The sequence below is a fragment of the Sphaerodactylus townsendi genome, linkage group LG01, assembly GCF_021028975.2.
Source record: "Sphaerodactylus townsendi isolate TG3544 linkage group LG01, MPM_Stown_v2.3, whole genome shotgun sequence".
In the NCBI taxonomy this organism is placed as follows: domain Eukaryota; kingdom Metazoa; phylum Chordata; class Lepidosauria; order Squamata; family Sphaerodactylidae; genus Sphaerodactylus; species Sphaerodactylus townsendi.
Window position 1 is genome coordinate 53101622 of NC_059425.1, and position 15980 is coordinate 53117601.

A 15980-nucleotide genomic window follows, 5' to 3' on the forward strand; every position below is an offset into this window, starting at 1 on the left:
GGGTGGAGCAACCCTATAAGAAGGGAGGGGGTACGAAGGTGGCTAGATTCCTGTACAGCTGGGGAATGAACCCAACAGAAGTGATGAGGACACCTCCAACTCTGCTTCTGAGGCCACCTTGCAGAACAGGGAACTAGAGGTGGGCAGGGCAACACCTTGACCCCAGCACGAACCAGGGGGAGGCACTCACAAATACAATCAAATTTATACAGTACTGCAAAGCTCTTGTATCTTGCACCATCAGCCTGACTCTTCTATAGAATCAAACCATATTATAGACTTGGATGATTTAGAAAAATTAATTCAAGTCGGATTGTTTGCATGACAGTACTACTTAGAATAATGTTGTACATATGATTTTTGTTTTTAATACAAGATGTCACATAAAGATGTGTTTAAGTTTCATTACCCGTAATATTGCTACAGAGATGACCTTTCCATGTTCTTTTGCTCTATAGTTAAGTGAAAAAGCATGTGTTAACAGGAAATCTCCCATATTTCCTCCATGATAAGTGTGGCTATAGAACTAAGCATGCATACATATCAAGCTGATTCTGTTGGAAGTGGGCTAATTGAGGCCAGTGGAGAACATGTTAATCAGCCACAATAACCTTAACAGAAGCATGCTGTTTAAATTCTTCCCCTCCAACCAAAGTTAATTGTGACCTAAGTCTTCTCACTGCTATTCTAAATGAATACTCTTTACCTTTTTCCTGACACAGTCAGAAACTAGTGAGTAACAGCTTGTGATATATATATACAAAAATAATCATCTATTACATTAAAATGTACTTAACCTTGAGTGATTAATTATCTGATTTTCTAATTTAGAAAAAAAAAGTATGCTTTTTCTCCAGGAAATCTGCCTGTGGTGGCTCGCAACAGTTTTATCACTTTTAATAACTCCAATGCACAGACCGGGTTAGAGCAGGTTTCTCTATACTCTCACCTGTACTCTGAATGAAACGGGCCAAGAAAAAATGTAGCTAGGTATAGTGCTGCAGATGTGAATCAGTTGCAAGGAGATGCTTGTATGGGACAGTGTCAGTGAGAGTCAAGAATTCATATTTGTTTATTGGGCCCACACTTCACATGGCAAAAACAGTGATACTGATGTGCAAAGCCATGCCACCCACTTTTTTGTTTGTTTTTGGCAAGGACTTTTGACTTACATTTTGGCATGTTGTACTGCAATTTTGTCAGTAATACATAGGGAGAAAGATCTGGGCATTTTCTTGATTTAGAGATGCCAAGGACCAAATTACTGAACTTTTTAATATAAAAATGAAGCTGGCTTTATTTCTGTATTCAAAATTTACATATTAATCACTATCATGTTCTAATCAGCCTATTTACTCCCTTGATCATTTGAATGAATTATTATCTAATTAAAAAGAAGATGGAACAAAAAGCACATGATTGAGGGCAAATGTCACCACTGCATCTTTGATAATTTTAAAATGCCTACTTAAAAAAAAAAAACCAGACAATATTCGTTTACATTACCCAGGTGTTAGACAGAGCATAAAGAGAATGTGGGAATTGAACTCTTATGAAAGTAATCTCTTTATACGTAGTTTATGGAAGCATTAAGGTGTTTATAAAATTGCTTCCTTTTTCTTCAGATTGTAGTAAACTACATGCAGGCTTAAAAACCCTGAGAAGGAAGAAAAGACCATGCACTGCCCAAAGCTGAGTTTTAGTATGTACATGTTCTCAGGTATACACTTTTCTAACAATCACTTGCTCAGCCTTCCATGCTGACTTTCCATCATTCTGCACAGTGCTGACATAGTCTAAGTTATTCTGGGCACAGCTGGAAAAGGCAAGACATGCCCTGCCGTATCAGTTACCTGAAAAGGGAGACACTATCAGAAGTGAACTACATTCTGAAATGTGGGTCCTGATTCATGCAAGCCCTGCAATTTTGAAATGTTTTGAAGACACTGTTACTGAACTAATGGTCAGGAGCCATGCACCTTGGAACTCCCCAAGATCCTAGGGCCCTGTACAGCCAAGTGTACAAAGACTTCATGTTGCATCAGAGCAATGAATCATGCAATTTTAAAGTGAATCTCTTAAGACCTAACAGAAAGCGATCCATGAGAAAACTGTCACTCACACTCCACTGAATTTTTTTTTAATGTGATAATTTGGGATCCTCACATAGTCAAGCCAAGATGAACTACCACTTTTGAAGGACAATGATACCACATTCCACCTAACTCAAGAGACTGTCTTATAATGCAGACCTGCCAAGTAACCTAGTAAGATTTTGCTCAGGAAGGTAACATCAACACCCACCTCATTAGAGTTTCCCATGCACACTCCAAGTTTCAGTTTCTCACTGCTATCATAAACAGGTGTGACATTTTCATATTTAAGCAACTCTTCTGAGCCAGTATTTTAGATTCATTCCTATCCCCCAGCAGAAGAAGGATTTACACAGCCAGAATTTGTCCCTCACATTATGCAAGACTATGTCCTCACTACAGGATGAGACAGCCTATGAAACTCCTTTTCCTTAGTGTTTCCCCTCTCTGCCTCATCCCGCTTTCCTTGCTCAATTCCAGCTTCTCTCACCGTCTGACCCTCCTTAGAAGAACCTCACACCTGTAGTAAAGACAGTAGTTAATACATGTTAACAGAAGTGTAGAAATGTTAAGATGTTTGTTAAGATAAATTGGGATAAGAATTATATGTGTTTAACAAGTTCTTGATTTTTATGCTCTACTAGTTAAGCTAAAAAGATGTGTAATATTTATCAAGATGGAGATGGAAAATTGTATTGTGACACATACTGATGGAGATGAATATAACCAATCTTTTATCTGTTAAATAAATAAACTTTTTAAAATGAAAAAAGAACCACCTCACACTCTATTCCTCTGCTCCAAAACCAGTACAGCCATTGTCCTCTCCTCTCTTCTCCCTCTTATGACATAAAAACATGGACAGAATCCAGTTTTTGAAGTAGTTGTGGAAGAACACATTCAGTTTCACTGGATGGCTTCCACTAGGAATTTCTGGAATTACTTGCTGACTGCTTATTTCTCAAGTTGATTTACATGTATATGATTATTTATTTTAAAATCTAAGGAGTTTTGTTGCACCACCTTTCATCTATTCTCTTTCCATGCTTTTTCTTTATAATTGTGTATTTTCAACAAAGATCAAATCTGGATCAATTCAAGGTTGCCTCCAGTTTCTCTCTATTTCTTTCACAATTCCAGCTGAAATTTCACTCCCAAGACTGCACCTGAATATTTACAGACTTTTGATCCCTTGCCTTGGGACTGAAAGTTGCACATGAAAAGTATTCACACACATAGTCTACAGTGCCTCTTGGGAACACTAATGATCTTTTATTTTATTTTTTTCCTACACAGTGATATTGTAGATGTGATGTATTTACTAGTTTTGTAGTGGACAAGCTGCTTCCTTAAGTAATCACCAGAAATTCACTAAAAATGTAACACTTACTATTCCAATTTTTGAATCTAATGAAATATTATATCTTTACCTGTGAAGTAATATAACTGTCCCACTTGTCAATCAGAACACAGTTAGGAAAGTACTTCTAATTATTTGTATTTTGACACATATCTTGTTCTATTATTATTATTATCATTATCATTATCATTATCATTATCATTATCATTATCATTATCATTATTATTATTATTAATTCAATTTCATAACCTGCCCACCCCCTAAGGGCTCTGGGTGGTGTACAAACCAGTGCATAACTACAATACATAATAAATAAAACAAAATATACACACAATATTAAAACATTAAAAAACACAGCAGCATTAACGCAACCATTATTGGTCGACCACAATTTGTTGACGGCGCCCGATCCCAAGGCGGGGGGGGGGGGGGGGCAGTGCCAAATAAGATCTTACAGTGGCAATGCCAGAGATGGCACAACAGAGAGAACGGGGTTAGAAGAGTTCAGAGTAGTTTTCACAGAATTCTCAGTTCTCTCATCCAGGAAGCTTAGTCTTGGAAATAAAATTCTGTCATATATCTTCATTCTCTGGGTCTCTTATGCATCAACTCCACAATTTCCTTCACAGCAGAATCTAATCCTGAAATGCCAGAGGGCCCAGATCAAGACTGCAAATTTTGAAGCACCAACAGGGGCTCCTAGGACCCTGACTCAAGTTAGGAACACAGTTCCATTTCATGGCAAGCGATGCATGGTCTGGCTACTTGTATCCAAATTCACTTCACTTGTGACACTCCATACTTCCCTCTTGATTTCTGATTCTGGACAAACTAAGGTTTGTGAAAATCAACAGTTTGCCTGCTTTAGAAGCAGGCTTACCCAGACAGAGAGGTTTCATGAGGCCACGGCATGTTCCCAGCACGGCACTTAAAATATGAAAACACCTTATTTCCATTATATGCACTACTTAAATAAAGAATAGTAAAAATTCCAGGTAGCAGAGAAACCAAGACCAAGGAACTTGAATGTGTCTCCTAACAGGTATCTATAGCATCAAGCCAACACTGCAATTACCTTTTTAGTGTGCACTTGTTCCAAAATTTCGTGACCATCACGAACAGAAAAAGTGGACACTTAGAACCAGAAAAAAAAAATCTTAGTTTCATATATGGCTAATACCATATGTCCTACTGCAATCTCTCCTTAACGAGAAGTGCACATCCAGATTTATGTTTCTCCCCTGAGTGGTATTAATCAGAGCCTAATGAAAACAGCCATCAACAGACAGGATGAGAACATCTGTCTACAGTAACCTTGTTGGTATATCAGTGATACACCAATTCATGTTCTTGTTCCATCCCTTGTTTCACTTGTAGCTTTGTATTGCAATCAAAATTATAGATGGTACTGAAAAGTTCTTGTGTTTTGAACTATGAACCTGGCTCTTCCACAGTTGGACATTTTACAAGAGGTGACCTTTCCATGTTCTCTTGCTGTATGGTTAAGTAAAAAGCATGTGCAATAAGAAATGCCCCATATTTCCTCCATGATGATTGTTGCTACAGAACTAAGCATGCATACATATCAAGCTGATTCTGAACCAAACCCTAACCATTTTTTCCTGAAATGGAATTTACTTTGAAATCTGCTAATCTGAAGTGGAAGAAAAGCTAAAAATAAATTCGGGCTCAGAATAAGAGCTCCACTAAGACATGCACAGACATACACTCAAATGGTCCTAACAGAAAGTGGTAACAAGTAAAACTGTATATCTGGGAGCATTTTTACATAGTACATGTTTATACAGGCTTCTTTCTTCATAAAGGGCTGGGGTGCTTTAATAGTTAAGTATTAAACTCAAGTCTAATTGTTCCAATTAAAAACAAATGAACTATTACACTACAAATGAACAATTATTTTCACACAAGGAATATTTCATTGTACTTATGCGCTATAATGATCACTGGTGTGCAATAAATTCTACATAAAGTAGATGTACCTGTGAAATGGCATTGAATAGATTAACAGGTATGCTGAATCATCTACCAAATCCTCACTGACTTGAACCAGACCAACCTGATGTCACTAGATCAGACTAGAAGAAAACCCAAACATTTCATGTTTTAACTTCATGTCTGCTCATAGGGCCAGAACTGAACACAACCCACATGGCACATGCCATTTGAGACCCACTTCTGATTTGAACTAAACTTCCTCTATATCTACTGAACTATTTATCTGTAAGGTCTGGCTTTTAAAAAGTGTAATCAAATATGTGGCTAGAACCCAGATATGTTAGTGTCAATCAGCTTTGGATTGCTCCCAATGATGCCACTCAGCAGAAATGAAGCATATCAAATTATGATCTAACTCTTCTTCTTCACTATTGTATATTAACATAACATGAAAGAGCATTTTTTTAAATTCAGACGGGAAAGGATTAACAAATTAATTATGCTAAGGTGTCATAATTTTTTCAACTTCTCATTATTTCCCCACCCAAAAAGGTGCACAGTGCTTTTAATGTCTTAAGGCTACATTCTGTACTTACTACAGTGGTTTCTGTAGCAAATAAAGTACTGAACCTTCCTTGAGGAATGTACAATAAAGCAGAATTTTTCCAGCCAATAAAAAGTAAGTGTGGAAAGATAACTCTTTTCAGAGCATGAAATAGTTTCTATTTTAACATTTTATATCTTTCTGCAGAAGTAATTTTCTCTTCATCTTAATACATTCAACTTTTTATTTTAAGAAACATGTATGTATTTGTGGCAGAATTGATCTCAACAAATCAGCAAGATTAATTTATCTTTGGGTGCATTTAAAATAGGATTAAACTTGAAACTTAGACTTTAGCTTTAATCCTGGCCCATTGTTTTTAACAACTAACCACAAACTTTATAATGGAGAAAGAGTTCTCTTGGCAGCTTTCTGATAAACAGAGCTCAAACCACTTAATGCAGTATGCAAATATAGTCACACAGAGATACTTCAGCAATTGCTGATTAACAATTATAAGAAAGCCAGGAATAAAGTGGTCTGCAAAATATCACATGCAGTGTAGCAATTCAAACTGTTATCTGAATGCTCAAGAATGTAGCATATATAATAGGTTATTGTACATAAGTATTTCACTGGGCTTATCTGAGCTCCCCTCCCCCATGCAAGCCAAAACTTTCCTCTAGGGATTCAACTTTCTTCAAAATAAAAGAAGTAATACTGAAAGCTACCTTAAATGAAGCCCCTTTCACAGACATGCAGAAACAAGTCGCAGTTAAGCACACTGAATATTTACAATCCACAACACAACAGGTACCCTGTACAGCTGACTTCAATAGGAGGAGATTTTCATACTACAAGAGAGCCATGCTGAGTGACAATGTTTGATGTCTACTACACATTTTACAGGAGAATCATCTAGTGCTAAAAATAGATCTGCTTCCTTCAAGGCTGCCACGAACCTGACTAGCAAAGAGAACAATAAGGTGAATACATACTTATTTATGACTTATCGTATGCATTTGTGGAAGGGCTTGTAGCAGATTCAGAGAGCTGCTTTAAAGCAGATGGGAGAGAAACCTTTTCTTAATTTGGGGTTAGAAAGAAACTGACCAGATCCTATGGCAAGGCTCACACACACACAAATGAGAGGAAGTTGTACTTTACCGGTGCAGAAGTTCATGAGCGCCGAGGAATTGCACACCGAACCAAGACAAGGCAAGCCGTCTTCCATTCTTGCCACCTACGTTCCGAGAGCTGCAAACCAGCCCTGCCTACAGTCCTTGCAGCCTTACCAGAGTTTTATAGCAAACCCCAGTTCCCTGAATCAGACACCATTCTTCGAATTGTAAGGAGATCCTGCCCGTCCAGAGAGCCACAGAAACAAATACGTGCTGCAAAAAAAAATGCCAGTGATCAGCTTTTCCTCCTCCCGAGCTTTTGCATTCGACTGAGCAAAAGGACGGCGTCCTGCCTTTGCAGTGTGTTTGTGCGCGCGCGGGTGAGAGCAGAAGGCGGTGGGATGCAGAAAGGCGGGGGGAAGCTGAGACTGCGGGAAGGCGTGGCTAAAACCCAGACGTCAAACACACTAAGAAAGGCACTACTTAGTAGCACAGACGCTGCACAGCAATCTGTCATACTTCGCAAAGTAGGAATCAAAAAATCCTCACCCAGTGTTGCAAGTTCGCTCTCTGTGTTTGCAAAAAGAAAGGATGCAATGGGATTTTTACAAACTCGTAAGCCAAGTCTACTGGAACAAAATCGTTTTTACATCAAGACCTTGTTTGGTTTAGATCAACAGAAACGGATTTATTCTGGAGGCTTTTTGCTTGATCAGAGTGCACTGCGATGGCTACAGCATTTCTTCCAGGTAGAACTACCACCTGGTAGCACAACTTATCAGAGCAACTTAAGAACCCCCCCCCCCTCCCCGTTTTAGGAGGACCTGCTCTTTATGCATGTGAACTGGGTTACTAGCTTTAGTTATAATACATCTTTACAGATGTTTTACAGATGTTTGGTTTACAATAATGTGACTGGAATCTGTTTCTGGAGAAAAAGAAAACCACTAATGCTACAAATAAACAAATAAATACCCTGGAAAAGCCAAAGTAAGAGAAGAACCTAAGCAACAGTAAATCACCTTTCAGCTATAGCAGTCAAATCAATAATGAGTTGGCCCTTCTCAGTTTATTGTGCATTTTAGCCATTAAGGTAAACTACATTAGAAAGAGTTCAGAATTTGAACTGTACAGCACACACTATTCTCCAGTTGTCACTTGCAAGAGTTCTGGTAGTAAAACAAAGTTGTATTGAGCCACTAGAAACAGAAGGAAAGGCAGTGGTATGAACATCATAATAAATAAAAGAACGACAATTGTTACACCAAGCAGTAAATATACAAAACACACCCAGAGAATGGGGAGGGGGAGCACTTTCAAAAGACAAATATATATAGCAAACAAGTTCTACCTTAAGTATACATGAAACCTTGTGTAAACAAGCAGTTTACATCTACTTTGACTGAGGGAATGGAATGCTCCAACTACAACCAAAAGACCTACATTTAAATACCTGTTTTAGTGAAGTTCAATCAGTAGGATATGCCAAACTACAGCCTCTCAACCTAATTGCCCTCACAGGGAGGGTGTTAAAATAATATGGGGTAGCCCCATGTAGTTGCCCTGAGGCTGCTGGAGAAAGCACAGCAAATGAATAAGTCTGAGTGAGATGGAAACAAATGTACCACTACAGAATTCTGAAATTATACTAGCTCACTAAAAACCAGTGCTGCCCAGGGAACACATGGGCAAGCAGGAGTCTGCACTGCACTGAAGAGCCACAGAATCTTCTAATAAAAAAAAAAAACCCAGCCTTTGCGAGGTTATCATTCCATTAAGTGTGAGACAGTGCACTCATATTACAACTGCACTGCAGTCCATTTAATATGATCATGCTTTTGTCCAACTTGCAAAATTGAGCAGAGCCAGAGAAAAGTTAATGAATGCAACATGTGTTCACTCTTTTGGTAGCCGTGCCTAAAGCCAACTGGCAGAACGATCACAGCAAGATGAATGTCAAAACAAAGCAATCTTACTGCAGTGTGGAGGATTTTTTTCCCTTCTATTCAATATATTATAAGTAATTTACTTCTCTCCATGCATACGGCTTTAAAAATGGAAGGAAAAGAACCCAAGAAAATGCAATGGAACAAAATGTCTGAGACGGCATATGCTCAAACACACATTCACACACAGAGATGTTTAAGCCCTGATTGGTAATTACATCCCAGCACTGTTCATGTACTTTTGAACAGAGGACATAGTTGTGCCTCCCCATACCTGCCACCTGCCACCTTCTCTACTGGTATGGGATCTCTCTGGAAACTGCTCCCCTTTCTTACTAACTATACAGTACAGTACAGTAGGGGTTTTTTTGCACATGCATGTTTTCACAGAGCAACTGAGTTCTACTCCCTCCATTATCAGCATAACTTCTCTGCTTAGCAGGCAATTGTTTAATATACAATTAGATCACAAACAAGTCATAATATACAATTAGATCACAAACACATAAATGCTGTGTTTCGACAAAATCCTACCCTTTGGTGATTAAGTAGTGTTTCATAATGCAATCACTGTGAATCAATTTAAATCAGCAACATCTTTGAACATGCTTTGATTGGGGAAAACCCAATGCAAGTCAGTTTGGTGGGCATTCACAATTGTTCAGTATTAACTAAACAGACTTAGTGATTGGCTTACATCTGATCATCAACTTTGGACAGGTTACATGGCCAAGCATGTTCTCACGATCCCTTACACACACACAATGTATCTCAAAATATAGGTTGTTGCTTACTGATGCTTGTGACTCAATAAAGAAGTAGGTTTGTAGCTTGGTATGCTGCTGCATTCTGTTCTCCTGTTAACAAATACCCACTGGTGGCTGGGGGTGCCTTTCATCAGATTCAGCTGGTAAGCCAGCTGTGGCCTTTTCTGAGAGAGAAAGATCTTGCCACTGATAATGCCCTGTTAATATTTAGATAAGAATACTGCAGTATGCTCAGAGGCGTATCGGGGGAAATGGTGCCCAGGGGCAACACATGCTCTGGGCGCCCTCCTCCAATCCTGCGCCCCCCCTGGCGACCCACTTACCTTTGCAAGTTTGCAGGGAGACGGAGCGGCTCGGGAGGTGGCGAGCAGCTCAGCAGGTGCCTGATGCTGGCTCCTGCACTCCTCGGCCTTCCTGCTGAAAGGCCGGCCTCCGATAGGTGGGAAGGCCAGCAGAACCTGGTGCCGGGCTGGCAGCCTGCCATGAGCCCGCCGAAATCCCCCTCAACTTGAGGGGCGCCTGGTGGGCCCATGGTAGGTTTCAATGTGTGGGGCGCGACCTGATGAACAGCGCCCGGGGACAAAGGCTGCCCCCTGTCCCTCTGGCAGGTATGCCCCTGAGTATGCTGTACTTGTGGCTGTCCACTAAAGACAGTTTTGAAGCTTCTGTTGATACAGAAAGCTGCAATCAGACTGGAGTGAGTCATAGGACCATAACGCTCCAGTCTTGTGTCATCTACAGTTTGCTTCCAGGCCCTGTTCAGGTTATTGACCTTTAAAATCCTATAGAGTTTGGAGACCAGATACCTTAAGGACCACTTTCTTCCATGTGAACCTACTCATCCACTTTGGTCATATCTGAAGGCCTTGTTTTGAGCACCCCTATGTGGAGGCAGGCAATGGCAAGATTACCACCAACATCACTACAAGGTCACTGTAAGTCAGCTGTGATCTGAAGGCAAATAAAAATACTTTAAGGAACATTCTAGCATTAGTCACTTCCACAAAGAAATTTTTACTCAGGCTTACAAAAGTTTTTAAAAATACAAACAAAAATCAGACTAGAGTTCTCCTAGCTACACACTGGTTTATGCTATTAGAAATAGCTGCAAGAGAACCAAGAGAAACTAGATGAATAAAATGAAGAACTTGAATCTTATTATTCTCTGATCTTGTGATTTAAGACAAGTCAGTGAGGTGGAAATAGTTCATGTGAGAATTCTGGTTTTTTTTTTCCTTTTTGAAAGTGCAAGTGCTGCAGAATAATAGAAACAAGGATCTGACCACTAGAGTACTTTGAAATGCTGACCTTTCAGGCTGAAAATGGTTTTTATTTGGGGGAATGTACCTAGACTGCTGAGAAAACTCAGCAATGAAGGAATAAGAGGGGAAGTCCTCCTATGGATTAAAAACTGGTTGAGAAACAGGAAACAAAGAGTGGGTATAAATGGGAAGTTCTCACAAAGGAGAGATGTCGGGAGTGGTGTCCCCCAAGGATCCGTATTGGGACCAGTGCTCTTTAACTTATTCATAAATGACCTGGAAGTAGGGGTGGGTAGTGTGGTGGCCAAGTTTGCAGATGATACCAAATTATGTAGGGTGGTGAGAACCACAAAGGATTGCGAAGAGCTCCAAGCGGACCTTGATAAATTAAGTGAGTGGGCTAAGAAATGGCAAATGCAGTTCAATGTAGCAAAATGTAAAGTGATGCACACAAGGGCAAAAAATCCAAACTTCACATACACGCTACGGGGTCAGTGCTATCAGTCACAGACCAGGAAAGGGATTTAGGTGTCGCAGTTGATAGTTCCATGGGAATGTCAACTCAATGCAGGGCAGCTGTGAAAAAGGCAAACTCTATGCTGGGGATAATTAGGAAAGGAGTTGATAATAAAACTGCAAGGATTGTCATGCCCTTATACAAAGCCATGGTGCGACCGCACTTGGAGTACTGTGTTCAGTTCTGGTCGCCACATCTCAAAAAGGATATCGAAGAGATAGAAAAAGTGCAGAGAAGGGCAACGAGGATGATTGAAGGATTGGAGCACCTTCCTTATGAGGAGAGGCTGCAGCGTTTGGGACTCTTTAGTTTGGAGAGAAGACGTCTGAGGGGGGATATGATTGAAGTCTATAAAATTATGCATGGGGTAGAAAATGTTGACAGAGAGAAATTTTTCTCTCTTTCTCACAATACTAGAACCAGGGGGCATTCATTGAAAATGCTGGGCAGAAGAATTAGGACTAATAAAAGGAAACACTTCTTCACACAACGTGTGATTGGTGTTTGGAATATGCTGCCACAGGAGGTGGTTATGGCCACTAACCTGGATAGCTTTAAAAAGGGCTTGAACAGATTTATGGAGGAGAAGTCGATGTATGGCTACCAATCTTGATCCTCCTTGATCTCAGATTGCAAATGCCTTAGCAGACCAGGTGCTCAGGAGCAGCAGCAGCAGAAGGCCATTGCTTTCACATCCTGCATGTGAGCTCCAAAGGCACCTGGTGGGCCACTGCAAGTAGCAGAATGCTGGACTAGATGGACTCTGGAAGAGAAACAAAATTTAGTACAGGACTTTAAACACAACAGGAGACATTTTCATTTTCAAGAACAATGATTTCCTTCGGCAAATTATGAACACTTTCTTAGCAGCAATACTCATGCTTCAAAAACCTTTTAAGGTACATAACAGGTAGGATTCATTGCATCACCTCCCCTTTCCTACATAAGTATCTGAGAAGACCAAAGATACATTGCTGAGACCAAGTGACCCCCTGGATACACAAAGCCACCAAACACACAGAAAGGAAAAGAATTTGCTTCTGTGAGGTACTTCTAATCCAGTAACATATTTCCAACCATCGCCAGTAATTGCTTATGTATGTATTTAGATTTTTGGACTCTGCTGTTCTTTTTAGTGGGGTCCCAAAGCAGCATACAACATGGTTGTCCCCCATTTTGTCCTCACAACTACCATCGTGTGCAGTATGTTAGGTGGAGAGAGTATGACTGGCCATGATTACTCACTGAGCTTTCATAGCATAGTGGAGATTCAAACCTAGGGTGTCCAGATACTAATGCAACTCACTCTAAGCACTACACCATGCTAGCTCTAGGAAGCCCACAAGGAAACAGTTCTCACAGAGAGCCACGAAGCTTGATTCAGCTATGGATAGATCAATTCACCATTAATATATTTTAAGGCTAAGTGAATGACTGCTACCTCTCTGTAATCAGACATTTCTCCACGAATTACCTGCTCAATTTAACAGAAGTATTTTGCTTTGGACAGATTTGTACATGTAGGGGCTATTTCATGTTTTACCCTTATTACATGTTACTCCTACAAGTATTAGTTAGAAATGTGGCTTCCTATTGAACATCCAGTGATGGCAAACTTGAGTTCGCTGACACGTATGTATGATTCAGTCCCTTCCTCAAGGGTTTGAAGTATCTGACACACAAGATTATTTCTTTCAGTAGAAGTAAGTGCTACTGTCATAGTACTGGACAAGGTATTTCAGGTAACCCCCATAACAGCAGATACATTTAAACAGTGGTCCTGAATTGCTAGTTTATCAAGTTTATCTTCAAAGCAGTTGAAGTCATTTTGCAATCGACAAACCATCTCTCACTTGATCAAAGAATTTAGTAGCTACATGTTATCTATGTGACACAATTTTAATATTTCTTCTCAGACAAATAGAAGCCAAAAACATCTGCTCTGGGAAATATTGAATATGAAAGCATCTTTGTCTAGGTGAAACAAATGTAATGTGGACTCAGTCGACAGTCTCACATGAATGTTGAAAATCCATCACACATCATCTAGATATTCTCCCACCCCCACCCCCATATTCTCCCACCCCCCACCCCCATGAAAATACTGCCGTGAATGATGAGAATGAGCATCAGGCCACTCTTCCTGTTCATTGGTCCAACTCTGTATTTTTGGAGACTGATCAACCACAAACAGAGTTTGCATCATTTCTTCATGAATGCTAATAGCCTCTAAACTCCAAACATTCACTGTAACATATACTAAACAAAAACAAGCAATCATTCTAATCTGAAGAAGAGGCAAAAAAAATAAAGAAAAACCTTTGCAAATTAAAAGATTAACTGAGTTAGCCTTCAATAGATGCATGAATGGACTGAATGTGGTCGGAAGTAAATCAAATAAAAATAATGGACCAAAATATGTGTATGTGTACAGATGTGCATAATTCATACATTTGAAAACTGCATCACAAGATTAACTACCCCGAGAGAGCTGGCTGGCACAACCTCAATGTTTGAAGCATTAACTGAAGTGTTCACATTTCCTTCCAACCCGTACGTTGCACAGAGGCATAGTGAATATTGTGCATTTGCCATTATTATAAAATATAACTCAACATATTTTACAGAATTAAGTGCAAACTAACAGATTTGTTTCCAAATGAATGTGGTAGCCAACCAGATAAGCCCCAGCTTATAGCGTACAGATCATCATTTCAAAAACTAATGAAAAACTGGCTTAATTTGGGTAACACAGCACCAAACTATGGTCAAAGGGATGTTTAATTATGGTTTGGCCTGAATCAACAACTCAGAGTTGATCTGCAGATTGAAAACAAAAAGCTGTGCTGACTTCAATGAAACTCCAGGCAGTGCAGCAAGCAGCAGGGAAAAAAGCCCCAGCTACTACCCAGAACATTTCTTTGGAAAAAGTAACTTAGACCACATGTTTTCGTGGTATATGTTACAAGCTTGAGCCGGGGGGCATTCCCAGGCCAAAACCCAGTATAAACCAACAACTATCGGCTCCACCCCTACGAACGCCCTTGGCCTGCCCCCACAGTCACACCAATGGTCTCCTTTACACTCCAGCATTCTCCAATACTCTGGAGTGTAAGCCTCTTCCAGGACGCTCTGTCTGCCCTCCCCACCAGCCCAGGCGCTATTCATGCCAATGCTACAGCCCATTCTACCTCCTCATCAGGATTGGGCTGTTAATCTTAAAACAGATGCAAATCTCTAGTAGTTGGGGTTTTTAATTTAGTGGAATTGTTAAAGAGAACACAATTTAAAAAATATTATTTGCACATATCTTTTAAAGCAAATCCTTTTTGCACAACAACTACAAACTGGCAGCTGGTTCACCTATAAGCAACAGCAAAAATGTGCTGAGCTGCACACTGTGAAATAGTTGTGGTGAAATATGGCCAATGAGTATCATTTGCCACCTGCAGAAGCAGAAAATAGTTTTCATGGAAAGTGTTCAATAGCACCAAGAAACCTATGCTGCAGGCAGAGGTGTAAGTTCCTTACTACTGTGTTTAGATCCTATGTCTGATTTTTCAAGCAGGAAATCAGTTCTGCACTGTAGTCACCACATTAGTGGATGTAAAAAAAATTATTTTGAAACTCCAAACTGCAAAATGGGGATAATTTTTGCGCTACAAGCTTTGCAGAGTCAAAGCTCCTTTCATCAGATGTAAAAGGGAGGTTTGACTCTTGAGCTCTTACACACCCAAAAACCAGTCAGTCTGTAAGATGCTACTAGACTCAGATCTATTTGTCCTACTTTAGGTCCAACATGGCTATCCTCTGAAACTGCCAAATTAATGTGCATGCAAAACTGCTTTGGGATTTCTGGTAGCAAGCACAGACAAACAGGAAATCACTCTGAAAAAGTTTCAAAAGGATACAAAAGCAAGCAATACTCATGCTTCACACTGTATCACAAATTCAAAGGTGGTAACTCTTAAATACTTTGTTGAATACAATGTGATTAAATTTTGGATACATCTGTTCTGGATTGAGCTTCACATGCAAACTATACTGGATTCAGATATTCACAGAATTTTAAGGTTTGGAATACAGATAGTGCTAAACAAAAACTGACAGAGAAAGTTATTGCTCTTATGCAGTCTCTGTCTCATGAAAATACTGTAGCTTTCTTTACTTATGATCAAACTTTACTTGCTGACTGTTAATTTCAACCTATTTGGGAAAGCCTGAGAAGACCAGCATGCAAAACCATCAATCACCATACTCAATAATTAAAATCATGAACAAAGTTTAACTGTAAAGTCAGCCATCTAACCCCTTACCACAAAATTCTTGAAAGGACTGTCAAAAGAAATGTTTATAAATTTATTTGCTTCATTTATAATCTGTCCTCCTCATTTACTGAGATTTAAAACAGATT

The 15980-nt window shown here is 39.6% G+C and overlaps 1 protein-coding gene across 5 annotated transcripts in view; it reads right to left on the bottom strand.

Moving 5' to 3' along the window:
• The window catches only part of EML4 (EMAP like 4), a 192452-nt gene that overhangs the window by 94709 nt on the left and 81763 nt on the right, over window positions 1-15980 (bottom strand). For 4 of the 5 annotated variants that reach the window (XM_048503677.1, XM_048502835.1, XM_048501267.1 and 1 more), the window contains exon 1: window positions 7121-7441. The exons of the other annotated variant lie outside the window; for it this stretch is intronic. In XM_048503677.1, the coding sequence (XP_048359634.1) occupies window positions 7121-7187 (67 nt within the window). In that variant the 5' untranslated portion in view covers window positions 7188-7441. Of the gene's footprint in view, window positions 1-7120; window positions 7442-15980 lie in introns of those variants that run through there. 5 annotated transcript variants of the gene reach the window in all.